The sequence below is a fragment of the Salvia splendens genome, chromosome 9, assembly GCF_004379255.2.
Source record: "Salvia splendens isolate huo1 chromosome 9, SspV2, whole genome shotgun sequence".
NCBI classification, from domain to species: Eukaryota; Viridiplantae; Streptophyta; class Magnoliopsida; order Lamiales; family Lamiaceae; genus Salvia; species Salvia splendens.
The window spans coordinates 22428335-22441952 of record NC_056040.1 but is presented as its reverse complement, the minus strand read 5'-3'; the positions used below and the strand labels follow the sequence as shown (position 1 = coordinate 22441952).

The 13618-nt window shown below is 39.3% G+C and overlaps 2 protein-coding genes and 1 non-coding gene across 3 annotated transcripts; 2 read left to right on the top strand and 1 right to left on the bottom strand.

Annotated features, from left to right (window-relative positions):
• Positions 1–2996: 2996 nt before the first annotated feature.
• On the bottom strand, positions 2997–3065 carry LOC121749941. The gene has a single exon (XR_006039743.1). It is a non-coding gene; the product is annotated as a small nucleolar RNA snoR60 (small nucleolar RNA).
• A 2076-nt stretch (positions 3066–5141) lies between these two features.
• LOC121746500 (30S ribosomal protein S9, mitochondrial-like) lies at positions 5142–8208 on the top strand. The gene is made up of 4 exons (XM_042140362.1): positions 5142–5699; positions 6658–7098; positions 7523–7603; positions 7784–8208. The coding sequence occupies exons 1-4, from the start codon at positions 5201–5203 to the stop codon at positions 7873–7875; spliced, it is 1113 nt and encodes a 370-aa protein (XP_041996296.1). The 5' UTR covers positions 5142–5200; the 3' UTR covers positions 7876–8208.
• Positions 8209–10080: 1872 nt separating this feature from the next.
• Positions 10081–10878, top strand: LOC121749312. Its single transcript, XM_042143893.1, has one exon. It carries the CDS (start codon positions 10081–10083, stop codon positions 10876–10878), a length of 798 nt encoding a protein of 265 aa, XP_041999827.1.
• Positions 10879–13618: the final 2740 nt, after the last annotated feature.

The following is a 13618-nucleotide window of genomic DNA, read 5'->3' as shown; positions in this document are numbered from 1 at the left end:
ATAAACGACGCCCACTCGCGGGCAGGCGAGTGGGCGTCACGGACGAACCGCAACACTGTCTCTCTGCGATGAGTTACGGGACGGGATGGGGACGGGACGGAGTCCGCAACACTGTCTCGCTGCCGTCTCATCTCTCTCCGAGACGAGATAGGGACCGCATCGAGACACGTTGCGGATGCCCTTATCTGTCTACAATTTTCTTAAACTTACCCTTGCATGATTCACGTTGTACAAGTGTGTGATGATATGATTGTAAACTCCTTGGACATCTTACACTCCTCCCTATTATCCTTAAAAATATTTTTTTTCTTTTTTATCTGTTTTATAAAAATAGAAATTTTCTATTTTAAGAATGAACCATAATCCACTAATAAGGGTCGTTTCATGCATGGTTTTGATGGTGGTTTATTATGCCTTTTGGGGAGGTAATGCGGAAAATTTGAGTTTTAGTGAGCAGATTATCGCTTGATCAAGTAGTTCGTGCAAACTGATCAAGTGGACGCAGATGGAACGAAAATGCCAAAAGCCGTGCAACTGATCAAGTGGATTTACCAAAAGAAGTGGCGCCGCAAAGAGTGGGGCAGAGGAGAAAGAATCTGCATGTGCTTTTTGCTATAAGGGTATTAATGTAATCATAGAGGCTATACCCTAGGGATTCGAGCTAGCAGCCACCCTGTAAAAGGGGGAGGAAATCTGAAGAAGAGGGGAGACAAAAATACACACCAAAAGAAGAAAGAAAAATTTCCCAAAGAAAAATGATCTCTGCCTCCTAGCTAGGTTCTAGCTAGATTTCGCCATTTATCTGTCGTTTACAGCTCTGAGGAGCAGATACAATCGTTTCTTTTGTCATTTTTAGTTCTTGTTAGTTAAATTTCTAAAGTTTTCGTAGTTTCCAAGTTTTCATAGCTTAAGCTTTTTCGCAAGTTGTTTCTTAGCTGAATCGTGTTTCGAGTTTGAATATTGTAATGAAATCGTTGTTGCATCACCCATGATCTTGTTGAATATAAAAGAAAATATGTTTTATGGGGCTTAGACCATCCACAATAGGAATAGCCTAGCAATAGCCTAGTCATAGCCAAGCCACAAACTCCTCCTGCCACATCATCAACACTAAAAATCCTCCTGCCACATCATCAAAACAAGCAAATAGCCCAGTCATAGCCTAGCCATAGCCTAGCCACATCACTCAAAATTATATAAAACAAATAATTAACAATCACACAAAATACGGAATTAAATTTACGACACAGATACGAGAAAATTCAATAATATTATTAAAATTTAAAAAGTACATTAATTAAAAAAATTACATAATTTAAAAAAAAACTAACGCCGTGCAGTCCTCCGCGCCCATAACTCTTCAATTAAATCCATTTGGAGTCGAATATGAGCCTCCGTTTGGCGCATGTCAGCATGTGCTTGGAGGCGGCCGGCTTCATCGTGAGGTACCCCACTCCGTACGTTGGGGGCGGCCACGCCGTGGCTTGGACCGGCTTCATTATCGTCGTTGGTCCAATTAGTCAGTTGTACACCTTCATCTTCGACAATCATGTTATGCATGATAATACATGCATACATTATATCAGCAATGCAGTCGACATGCCACAAACGCGTCGGACCCCTAACTGCCGCCCATCGAGACTGGAGCACACCAAATGCGCGCTCCACATCCTTGCGCGCCGACTCCTGCTGTGCCGCAAAGTAGGCCTTCCTCTCATCTGATGCGCATCGGATCGTATTCACAAAGACGGGCCACCTAGGGTATCTCCCATCCGCCATGTAGTAGCCCATATCATGCCGGTTGCCGTTGGCGACAAAACTGATGGCCGGACCGACACCCTGGCACTGCTCGTTGAAAAGTGGCGACGAGTTGAGGACGTTGAGGTCTTTGTTCGAACCGGCTATCCCAAAATACATATGTCAAATCCGCAGCCGGTAATCAGCTACGGCCTTGAGGATCATCGTGGGATTCTTTCCCTTGTAGCCGGTCGTGTAGAACCCCTTCCAGGAAGCGGGACAGTTCTTCCACTCCCAATGCATACAATCTATGCTGCCTAACATCCCCGGGAACCCATGCTGTTCCCCATGCATCCGCAAAAGATCCTGGCAGTCTTCGGGGATAGGGCTTCGAAGGTACTGATCACTGAATATTTCAATCACGCCCAGACAAAAATACTTCATACATTCAAGGGCAGTCGTCTCACCGATGTGGAGGTACTCGTCCCACATGTCTGCCGCGCCTCCATAGGCCAACTACCGGATTGCCGCAGTGCACTTTTGAATAGGTGTGTGGCCGGGTCTGCCAGCCGCATCGTGCCTGAAGCAGAAATACAGATATCGATGCTCCAAAGCATTAACAATACGCATAAACAGGGCCCTGCTCATCCTAAAACGGCGCCTGAAATGGTTGGCGTTGAACCGCAGTTCATGTGCGAAGTAGTCTTCGTATAGGCGTTGATGTGCAGCTACGTGATCACGTTCAATCACTTCTCGGCGGTGGACCACTGGGCGAGGTCGAGGTACCGCCGGCTGCAAGACCCTCTGCATCCATCGATCAATCTTACGGTTCGTATAGGCCTCTAGCGCTTCGTTCATTATACGATCGTACTCCTTAGCATCCCCACCACTACCACCACTACTACCACCGGCGTTACTCATTTCTCGGTGTTGATCTTGTACAGAAATTAAGATAGAGAGAGTACTCGTTAAAACAAGTGGTGCGAATGAAAATGACGTGCAAAGCGCGTATATATAGTGTTTTGAAAATTAAAAAAAAAATTAAAAATCGGCTAGGCGATGCGCTAGGCGATCCGGACGCTGCAATAGCGCCTAGCGCCCCGAAATCGCCTAGCGCTAGGCGGTTTTTTATTCCGAAATTGGCTAGGCGGTTGCAATGGACCGCCTAGCGCCGGCGCTCGGCTAGGCGGTGCGCTAAGCGTCATTGCGGATGGCCTTAGAGGGTAATTGTATGTGATATCAAACAAGATAATAACTATAGCATCAGAGACTCGGTTGCATCACCCATGATCTCTTGAAGGGGAATCCGAGTAATTCCTCATCTGCAAAGGTGAAGGACACTTGCACCGGCTTTCTTAATCAAATAAGAAACTAGAATTTTAAAGTAACACATTATCATCAAAGGGTTACTTATTATCCAATACAAGAGGGGAGGGGACAATATTGGTAAACTCACAATCCAAATATCATCAACTCCATCTTAGTTCTTGACGAAGGAAATTCAAGTGAATAAAGAATAAGTTACAACAAATGCACAAATACAATCATTCACGCCAACAGGAAACAGCTCAACAACTGTAATCGATTAACCATATTTACATATTCCCCAATTCAACAAAAAGAACAACGAAATTCTAAAACAGAAAGACAGGTTCTTCAAAATATAATCTTGGGTTTGGATCCGGATGCGGTGGCTGATTGAACAGTAGAGGGTCCAAATCCTATAATCTTTGGAAAAAATTGGTCTCAGCATTAATTCTTAAAACATCTACTCCCTGTCCCACAAAAATTGTCTCATTTTGATCGGGCACGGGTTTTAAGAAATGTAATGAAAAGTGAATTGAAAAAGTTAGTGGAATATGAGTCATATTTTTATATATTAGTTTTATAATAAAATGTGAGTAGGAATTAATTAGTGGAATATGAGGTCCACAACCAAAAATGATAAAAAATGAAATGAGACAAATTTTGTGGGACAGATGGAAATAGAAAAATGGAACAGTATGCATGGGACTTATGAAGTATTTAATAAAAGAATAATGCTATGCGGCCACATTATGGCCAGCCATAAATTAAGTAAATAACAAAAAAAATTGATTTTTTTTCAAATTTTTGGTTTATTACTATTTGATTTTACTTTTATATCATCTTCATTATATGTTGCTCAACATGTTAGTGTTGTTATTTCGTAGTTTTTGCTCAACTTATTACTACTGTCATTTCTTGATTGTTGCTCAACATATATAGTAATTTGTGATATTAATGTGTTTTACGTAATGGAATTCAAAGATAAGTATCAACTCACAAGTCCATTCACACACATATAAGTTTATATCGGTAATTCTAATTTTTTTATATATGTAAATGGACTAAGTTAACTTTTTATGGCCGGCCACATTATGGCCATTTAGCATCACTCTTAATAAAAAAAGGGAAACAAATATGAACCTGAACGGAAACTCTCTTCTCATTATAAACATATTCACCAGGAACCAAACTCTAGGTTCAAATTCTAAGTTATGATTTCAATAAAATTATACTTATTACATTTGCTTAAGTTGTCACCCTTTAAGCACATCTTTTAAGAAATGTAATTAAATTGGAATGAAAAAATTAGTAGATGCTATAATTTTATAAAAGGTCGAAACTCCAACCCCAAGGGCCCCCATATTCCAGTCCGTCAGTATTGTGAACCCCCACATTCTGGTTCGCAGTATTGTGAGGGGTGTTTAGTCAAGGTACGTAGTGACCGCCTAAGGGGTAGGGCTGTTAACCCATTGTCAAAAGCCCACCTCCTAAGGCCACACTTGTGATTGATAAATGTTGCAATTACACAGCGTGGGAATTCATTGGCCATTCTTGTAACTCTTCCCCACCAGAACCAACTTTCCATCCGGAGGGAGTATTGATAAAATTTGAGTATGAATGAGTTAGTAGAATATGAAGTCTATTATAAAAATTAGTACTCCCTCCGTCCATAGAAACATGTCATATTTCTTTTTTCGTCCGTCCTTTACAAATAGTCCATATCCATTCATGATAACTTTTTTCTCCTTCTCTCTTTCTTTACTAATTCCACAATTAAATGCGTGCCAATCCTAAATGACTTATTTCTATTGGATGGAGAGAATATAAAAATAAGTATGATAAGTATTGACAAATAATGACTACGAAGGGAATATATAACTGTGAAAAGTATTTTTTTTCAATTATCTAATTAATTTATATTTAGAAAAAATAGTGTAATATGGAAGCTGAAATTTATAATTTTTTTTTATATTTTTATACAGTATTCACAAAAGTCATAAGATTAAACTAAAATATTTTAATTTTTAAATTATTTATACTTAGTAGCCATTTAAGTTTTAACCTTATTTTTAAAACCTCATAAAACCCTCCGAAATTCCAACTACCTATCTCAGTTCAGTTCCTTTCCACACCAGGCTGCGTTTGCAACAGATCGATGATTGCTCGGTTTATTCCCAAATCAGCACAATTTCATCGATGTCTATCCCTAATTTCCTCCCGCACGCATTTCGTAGCCCCAAATCCCCTAATCCCAAATCCTAATCGCATTTCATCGCCTCGTCCTCCTCAATTTTCATTCTTCTCCACCAGAGGGAACAATGGAGGCCATGATTCCACCACATCGACTACCGATTTCTGGAAAATGTCATCGGAAACTGACCAAGATTTCCACTCCGTGTTCTCCATGGATCCCGGCAATCCGCGGGAGTTTGGTGGAGGGGACGACGAGGGGCCAGTTGAAGATTATACACCGTGGAGTTTTTCAGGGGAAGGGAAGGAGCAACCGGATGATGATTTGTTCGGCGGCGTTGAAGCCGACGGAGAAGAAATTGGGCTTGCTAGTTTAGGAGATGGAGTGGGATTGGTTGTTGAAAAGAGCGAGGAGGAGAAACATCTTGAAGCCGAGGCCAAAGCTTTAGCTGATGCTCTCAAAGGTCAGTTTTTTTGGTTAGTTTTCTTTTCATTTCTCAATCGTTTGCATGATGGTTGATTGTGTTTAAACGTATTACTTTGTGTTTATATTTGAGATATATTAATGAATTTGATTTTTGTTGATTGTGACATGTTGGGTTCTGATCTATAGAGGTTCTTGAATTTGAGGATGGATTTTTAGTAAATGCTGTTTTAGTTATCCTGTTTGCTTGATCAAGTTTAATTGTATTGAGAAATTGAAATAGCTATACTACGATTTTGCTGTTGAAAGGATCGTGATTGTCATTCATGGTTAGTCCTATTGTTTTTTTTTCATTAAAGTAACAATATGCTCTCCATTTTTCTGAAATTTTGTGTGAAATTGGCCATTACTTAGCTAACAATTTACTTTCCTGAAACCCATCTGATAATAAGGTGAAGTAATTCTCAGGTACTTTGGTGATTTCTATGATGGTTTTAAATTATTTAATTTTGAACTTGGATTACTGTGAGCCAACTGGTACTAAATGTTCCATCATTTTAAGATAAATGTCTTAGAGGGTTGGAATTTTTTGGGAGTACAAAGTGATTGATTAACTGCTTTATCTCCCTCAACGCACTTACCTGTCGACAGGTGCAAGAAATTGTACCAACTCCAGGAATATTACTCAAATTGATTAATATTCCATACCTTGGCGAAGGAGTTAGTAAAAAATTTCCCCAGCTATAGCGTGTGCTACATTATTCAACTTAGCGCTACAGAGCGACATTATAGTTTATTCCTGTCGGATGTTGAGGGCTTTTGATAACTAGTTACAATCTTGAATTTTCTTCAGAGTTCAAAATAAAGGTCTTTTTTCCCTGTGAATACTTTGCCACAGAACATGTTAACGTTTGATCTTTTTTCTCCTTTTACTGGAGGTCACTGATAGAGAAGCCTTTTCCTAGAAAATTGTTCACTTATTGTGCTGATTCTCGCAGGTTCGGATCTTTCATTTGGTGACCTTATATTGGCATCTGGGATAACAGATGAGATGCTGGATAGTTTAATTGCACTGAAGGACTTTGAAGGCATTCAAGGACTACCGCCTCTATCTGAAATAGAGGAGAAGCGTTATGAGAAGAATACTAAAAAGTCCGGCAGGGCTGAAATAGAGCGCCAAAAACAAGAGGAAGCTGCCAAGGCACGCGTCAGAAAAGTAGATGAGAAGGGAAGGTCTTATGGAACAGGGAGACGGAAATGCAGCATAGCTCGTGTTTGGCTTCAGCCTGGTGATGGGAATTTTTTGGTGAATGACAAAGAGTTTGATGTATACTTCCCTATGCTTGATCACCGTGCTGCTCTTCTTCGGCCTTTCTCTGAAACAAAAACATTGGGCATGTGGGATATCTATTGTACTGTTAAAGGAGGTGGCACTACAGGTCAGCACTAGATTTCTATTGAACGTCCCTTATATAGCAAATGTTATTTTTCTCACCATATTTTGATGAATTCAGCTGAGTGGTTGACTTGAGCTGAGTGCTTCCTTGTGCTAATCAGTCTCTTGCTATCATTCTATTAGCTTTGGCATATCTGTTAAGAGTTGTGTTCTGTTTCCCACCTGCATTGCGTGATTTGTTGCCACTTAAGATCTTTGGATTAAAGTTGAAATACAATTGAGTTTGACAGAGTACCGTTGACCTTCAAATGCTATTTTATGTATATGAAAAACATTGAGTTTAGCCACCAGACGTGCATCAGCTAGACTACTTTCTTAGTAATAGTATATTTTTTTGGAGGAAATTATGAATTTTCAATTTATGTTCCCTTGCTGTTGATTAATTAACACATGAATGAACTTTGCAGGTCAAGTTGGAGCAGTCCGATTGGGCATCAGTAGAGCATTACAAAACTGGGAGCCAGGAATGCGCCCTCCTCTGAAACAAGGTCTAACTTCTGAAACCATATTCTTGTTTCTTGTCTACAATGTCTGACCATTTGCATGATCCGTTATGTTAAAGCCAGTGAAAGTTTAGCGATCAACTTGCAGTTCTAACATTTCCCCTATACAACTTAAATTTTGGTTGGGACAATTTGCATCTAATCCTGTTTTTGATGTCTCTTCAGCTGGTTTTCTGACGAGAGATTCAAGAGTTGTGGAAAGGAAGAAACCTGGTAAAGCGAAAGCTAGGAAAAGCTTCCAATGGGTCAAACGTTAACCATTTTGCAGTCTTCATCTAGTTTTTTATCCATACAATACAAAGCTAGTCAGGTTTGCCTTTTTTGTAATACTTCCTGTAGCCCCAACATTGTTTCGGGGCTTCTTGATGTTTCAATGTTCATCGTCTTCCCCACCTTTCCGTGATTATGTGATGATATCGGAGCTCACTGCCTTCGATTCTTTTTTTAACCATGTAATGTTTAGGCAGGAAATCTCTAAAGTATTGGGTGATATAGCTCACTTTAGCACTGGTACTTGATTGGTAGTGATAAACGTATTTGAACTTTACTATTATTGAGTTGAGGAATAAACGTTAAATATCAGTGATGCAGATTTATTTTTGCGAGCGGCTGAGAGTTGGATGCAAACCATAGTGAATGTTTGTTTAAATTGTATATGAAATTATTTACAATAGACCATATTCATATATAGAGATAAAATGATATAGATTTTTAGATAAAATATACTTAGATTGGATGCAAATACTGAACACTTGGACTTTCCTTCTTGTAGAATGGACAATTTGCATTTGTTAAAAAAATATTATTGAGACTAATTATTGATGAGATGCAGACAAGATTCAAATAACTTAACCAAAATGCTACGTCATTGAAACTCTATCATATTAGCATTCATATTCAAAATCAAAATCAGACTATTAAAATCTTGGGGAACCCAAATGTGGCACAATCGATATTTACTCATTAAAGCTTAACCCAACTAAAATGACAACAAATCAATAATTATAAACATACAAATAATCGTATGAATGCCATCACGGTCATATATACATGTCATTTGAATTCAGATTTAAATTACTACTACTAACTAACCATAATTATTTAGTCGGTCTTATTTAGATCTATTATTCATAAGTATTTACTACTAACTAACCATAATTATTTAGTCGCTCTTATTTAGATCTATTATTCATAAGTATTTACTACTAACTAACCATAATTGTTTAGCCGGTCTTATTTAGTTCTATTATTCATAAGTTGATCTTTACTAACCAACCGTAATTATTTAGTCTTTCTCGTAGAGTCTGAATTTTCTTGTAGTTTCATTAATTAAAATTAAAGTCTGCTTTATGTCGTTTAGGAAAACCTTTTTCTTTTCTATTCTGTTTAGAAAAATCCTTAAAGACAAATTAGAGTTCTAAGCTTAATGAAAATGAATATCAATAATAAAACTAAATTTCTTTGGTCTTTTGTTTTTTGACGGACTTATCTTGCTCGCCACTTTTGTTGGATTGAGCATTTCTCTCGAATAAAAATAATAATAATAAAAGTGAATCGAACAAAGTGGCCTAAGTTGAGTCAATGAGAAATATTCTTCCCACAAGACAATATTCTCCCGGCTAGCACTCTTCCCAATATCAGATTGGAGTAGTTTATGCAGTTATGTTTTGTAAGGTAATTCATGTATGGTGGCCTTAAGTTGATCATTTGAAAACCGCTATCAACATTATGAGGTCCTTGAATGGAACATTCGAACACAAAATTATGCATTGAGTTGCCAGTCCAAAAGGAAATCTAATTACTTGGAGAAGCAAGAAACAAAAGACAGTTCGCTCACTCAAATGCAAAAGTTGTTGGAGGTGATCAAATTGGAAACCACTTGGAAGAAGTAAAATCCAAGATGATCACTCAAGATTGTTGGAGTGATCAAATTGGAAACCACTTGGAAGAAGTAAAATCCAAGATGATCACCTCTTGTGGAAGCAAATTCCAAAATGATCACCACTTCATCATTTCACAAGCCTATATATATGTGTGGAGGTTGAAAGGATCATTCACTACAACAACATCAACATCTCAACATCTTCATTTCCTCTCTAAACAAGTCCTCTCAATTAGCCATTTAAGAGCATAGTCTCCTCAATTCTTGAAACTCCGAAAGTTCGCCGGTGCCTAGTGAGTTTGAGGTTCTTCTACTCTCTAGGACGAAATCGTTTTATCTTTGGGGACACTACTTCAATCCGTGAGCACTAGCCGGGGCGTAATTTATTTTGCGGAAAGAGGGCTTTCCTCGACTCGACTTATAGTTAGTACTGTAATTTTCTATTTTTGTTGTAATTTCCATTTCACTTGTATTTGTATTGTTCTTCGGTTGTAATAGTTAGAGTACTGCCTGTAAACGGCTCGGGAATTTTCCCAAATTTATCCAACAGTCGCAAGACAAATTAGTTGTACTCTAGGTGATGTCGACCGAAGCTACAATGAATGGAAACCATGGAGCTGGAGGAAGCGAACACCAACAAAATGGATCTACTTTTGCTGCTGCCAAAACATCGGTGTTGACTCCTGTTTCGACCTCGGGGGTGATGCCTCAGGCCGATAAGTCAGAGAAATTTAAAGGCTCTGAATTTAAACGTTGGCAACAAAAGATGTTGTTCTACCTAACTACGTTAGGTGTTGCCAACTTCCTCACGGAAGATGCGCCAGTCGTATCTGAGGAAGAGACGGACTTCCATGTCCGGAATGCCTATGATGCTTGGCATCAAGGCTATTTCTTGTGCAAGAATTATGTCCTGAACTGCTTAGAGGATAGTCTTTATTCTATCTTCGCAGGGACTAAGACCTCAAAAGAGTTGTGGGAGGCTCTTGACAAGAAGTACCGCGTCGAGGACGCCGGTACAAAAAAGTATGTAGTTGTAAAATTTTTGGACTATAAGATGGTGGACTCTCGTTCAGTGGTGGTGCATGCCGAAGAGCTGCAAATCATAATCCATGATGTCCACGCTGAAGGAATGGTCTTACCAGATCAGTTCATTGTTGCGGCAATGATTGAGAAACTTCCTTCGGGCTGGACAGATTTTAAAAATTATCTGAAGCACAAACGAGAGGAGATGAAGCCTGAAGACCTGATTGTTCGTCTTCGTGTCGAAGAGGACAACAGGCGCTATCATCAGAAGCCGGGAAGCTCGGAAGACTCAAAGGCAAATCTGATAGAGCGAGGAAGATCCTCAAAACGTCCCCGCCCAAATGAAAAAAGATAAAGGAAAAGGGAAGGCAGTTGCCCGAAAGTTTGAAGGCAACTGCTATAACTGTGACAAATCGGGTCATATGGCGAAGGACTGCCGAAAACCCAAGAAAAAGAAAGCCAAGAAAGACTTGAACCTGGTCGAGAAGAACTTCGATGAGGATGACTTGGCGGCCGTGGTCTCTGAAGTGAACCATGTAGATAACCCAAAGTCTTGGTTTATCGACACTGGAGCGACTGTACATGTCTGCTCAGATCGAAATCAGTTTTCAACATACAACCAAGTCGAAGGGAAGAAGCTTCACATGGGCAACCAAAACTCATCTGAAGCTATCGGCTTGGGAGAAGTGAAGCTCAAGATGACGTCAAGCCATGAGCTGAAACTGAAGGATGTGCTGCATGTCCCAGACATCCGGAAGAACCTGGTTTCGGGTAGCCTACTTGTTAGTCATGGTTTCAAGTTAGTTTTTATGTCTGACAAGTTTGTATTGACTAAGTTTGGTACTTTCCTTGGAAAAGGTTATCTTTCCAATGGTCTGTTCAAACTAAATGTAACTGTTGTGCGCCGCACTCCGAAATTATCAAGTAATGAAAATGATGCATCTTCTTCTTACTTGCTTGAGTGCTCCGATTTGTGGCATTGTAGATTGGGACATGTAAATCTAAATGCTATAAAAAGATTAGTGAATCTCGATTTACTAAAAGTCAACAAATTCAACTCACCTGAAAGATGTGAGGTATGTGTTGAAGCTAAAATGACTAAGCTGTCGTTTCACTCGGTAGAACGGAGCACGAAACCGCTAGAGTTGATCTATACAAATGTATGCGATTTGAAAGTTGTGCAAACTAGAGGTGGAAAAAATATTTTATCACATTTATTGATGATTGCACAAGGTATTGTTACCTTTATCTGTTAAGAGGTAAAGATGAGGCAATTGAAGCGTTTAAAGACTTCAAAAATGAAGCCGAAAATCAACTTAGTTGTCAAATTAAGTGTGTTCGAAGTGATAGAGGTGGCGAATATGTAGCCCCATTTGCAGAATTATGTCATGCGAGTGGTATAATTCATCAAACTATGGCTCCTTATTCTCCCCAGTCGAATGGCGTTGCTGAACGCAAAAATCGAACATTGAAAGAGATGATGAATGCTCTTTTGATTAATTCAGGGTTACCCCAGAACATGTGGGGGGATGCTGTGTTAACAGCGATGTATATCTTGAATAAAATTCCACTTAAAGGTAGGGATGTGACTCTTTACGAGTTGTGGAAAGGAAATGAACCATCGTATTCATACCTCAAAGTCTGGGTATGTTTAGCGAAGGTGGAAGTGCCTCTTCCAAAACAAGTTGCAATTGGCCCCAAAACTGTCGATTGTATCTTTATTGGTTATGCACTCAATAGCTACGCCTATCGTTTCTTGGTCCATAAGTCAGCTGTGCCTGACATAGCTGAAGGAACGGCCATGGAATCAAGGAATGCTATATTCTTTGAGAATGTTTATACTTGCAAGAAACAAGAGGACCGTTCTAGTAAAAGAATGGTAGATGAAGCTACTAGTTCTCATTCTCTGGAAAGGACGAAGCCAAGTACTGAGAATGAAGAACCAAGACGTAGCAAAAGAGCCAGAGTTGTAAAGACCTTTGGTCCCGACTTTATTACTTTTATGTTAGATGATGAGCCAAAGTCACTAGCAGAAGCTCTGTCTGACCCAGATGCACCATTCTGGCTAGAAGCGATCAATAGTGAAATTGAATCGATCATGAGAAATAACACATGGGTGTTAGTGGACTTGCCAGAAGGTTGTAAGCCTTTAGGGTGCAAGTGGATCCTAAGGAGGAAATATAAAGCTGATGGTACTATTGATAAGTACAAAGCTCGCTTAGTCGTGAAAGGCTTTAAGCAGAAAGAAGGATATGACTTCTTTGATACCTATTCAACGGTTACGAGAATCACTTCTATTCGGATGCTTCTTGCGATTGCTTCATTGCACAATCTTGAGATTCATCAAATGGATGTGAAAACTGCATTTCTGAATGGTGAATTGGAAGAAGAGATATATATGGAGCAACCTGAAGGGTTTATTGTACCTGGCCAAGAAAGGAAGGTATGCAAACTAGTGAGGTCTCTATATGGATTAAAGCAAGCGCCATTGCAATGGCACTTGAAGTTTGACAAAGTGATGTTGTCAAATGGATTTACTTGTTCACACAGATAATGGGTTTGTTATTGTGTGTCTTTATGTAGACGATATGTTGATTATGGGCAATAATAATCGCATTATCAACGAGACGAAAAATATGTTGAAAAGAAATTTCGACATGAAAGATATGGGTCTAGCTGATGTGATTCTTGGAATCAAGATTGTAAGAGATCACGGGGCAATTACTTTAACACAATCTCACTACGCTGAGAAAGTACTCAAGAAGTTCAACTCATTTGATTGTGAGCCAGCTAAGACTCCATTGGACCCAAATGTGCATTTGAGCGTGCACACGGGTGAGCCTATTGCTCAAGAAGAATATGCAAGGATCATAGGGAGTATGCTGTTTTATCACAAACTGCACCCGACCTGATCTTGCATGTCCAGTGAACAAGTTGAGCCGATTTACGAGCAATCCAAGTAACGAACATTGGAAAGCTCTTCGTAGAGTTTTGAGATACTTAAAGTATACTCTCAACTTTGGGATGCATTACACCAAATATCCCCAAGTACTTGAAGGGTATTGTGACGCAAATTGGATTTCTGATTCAAAAGA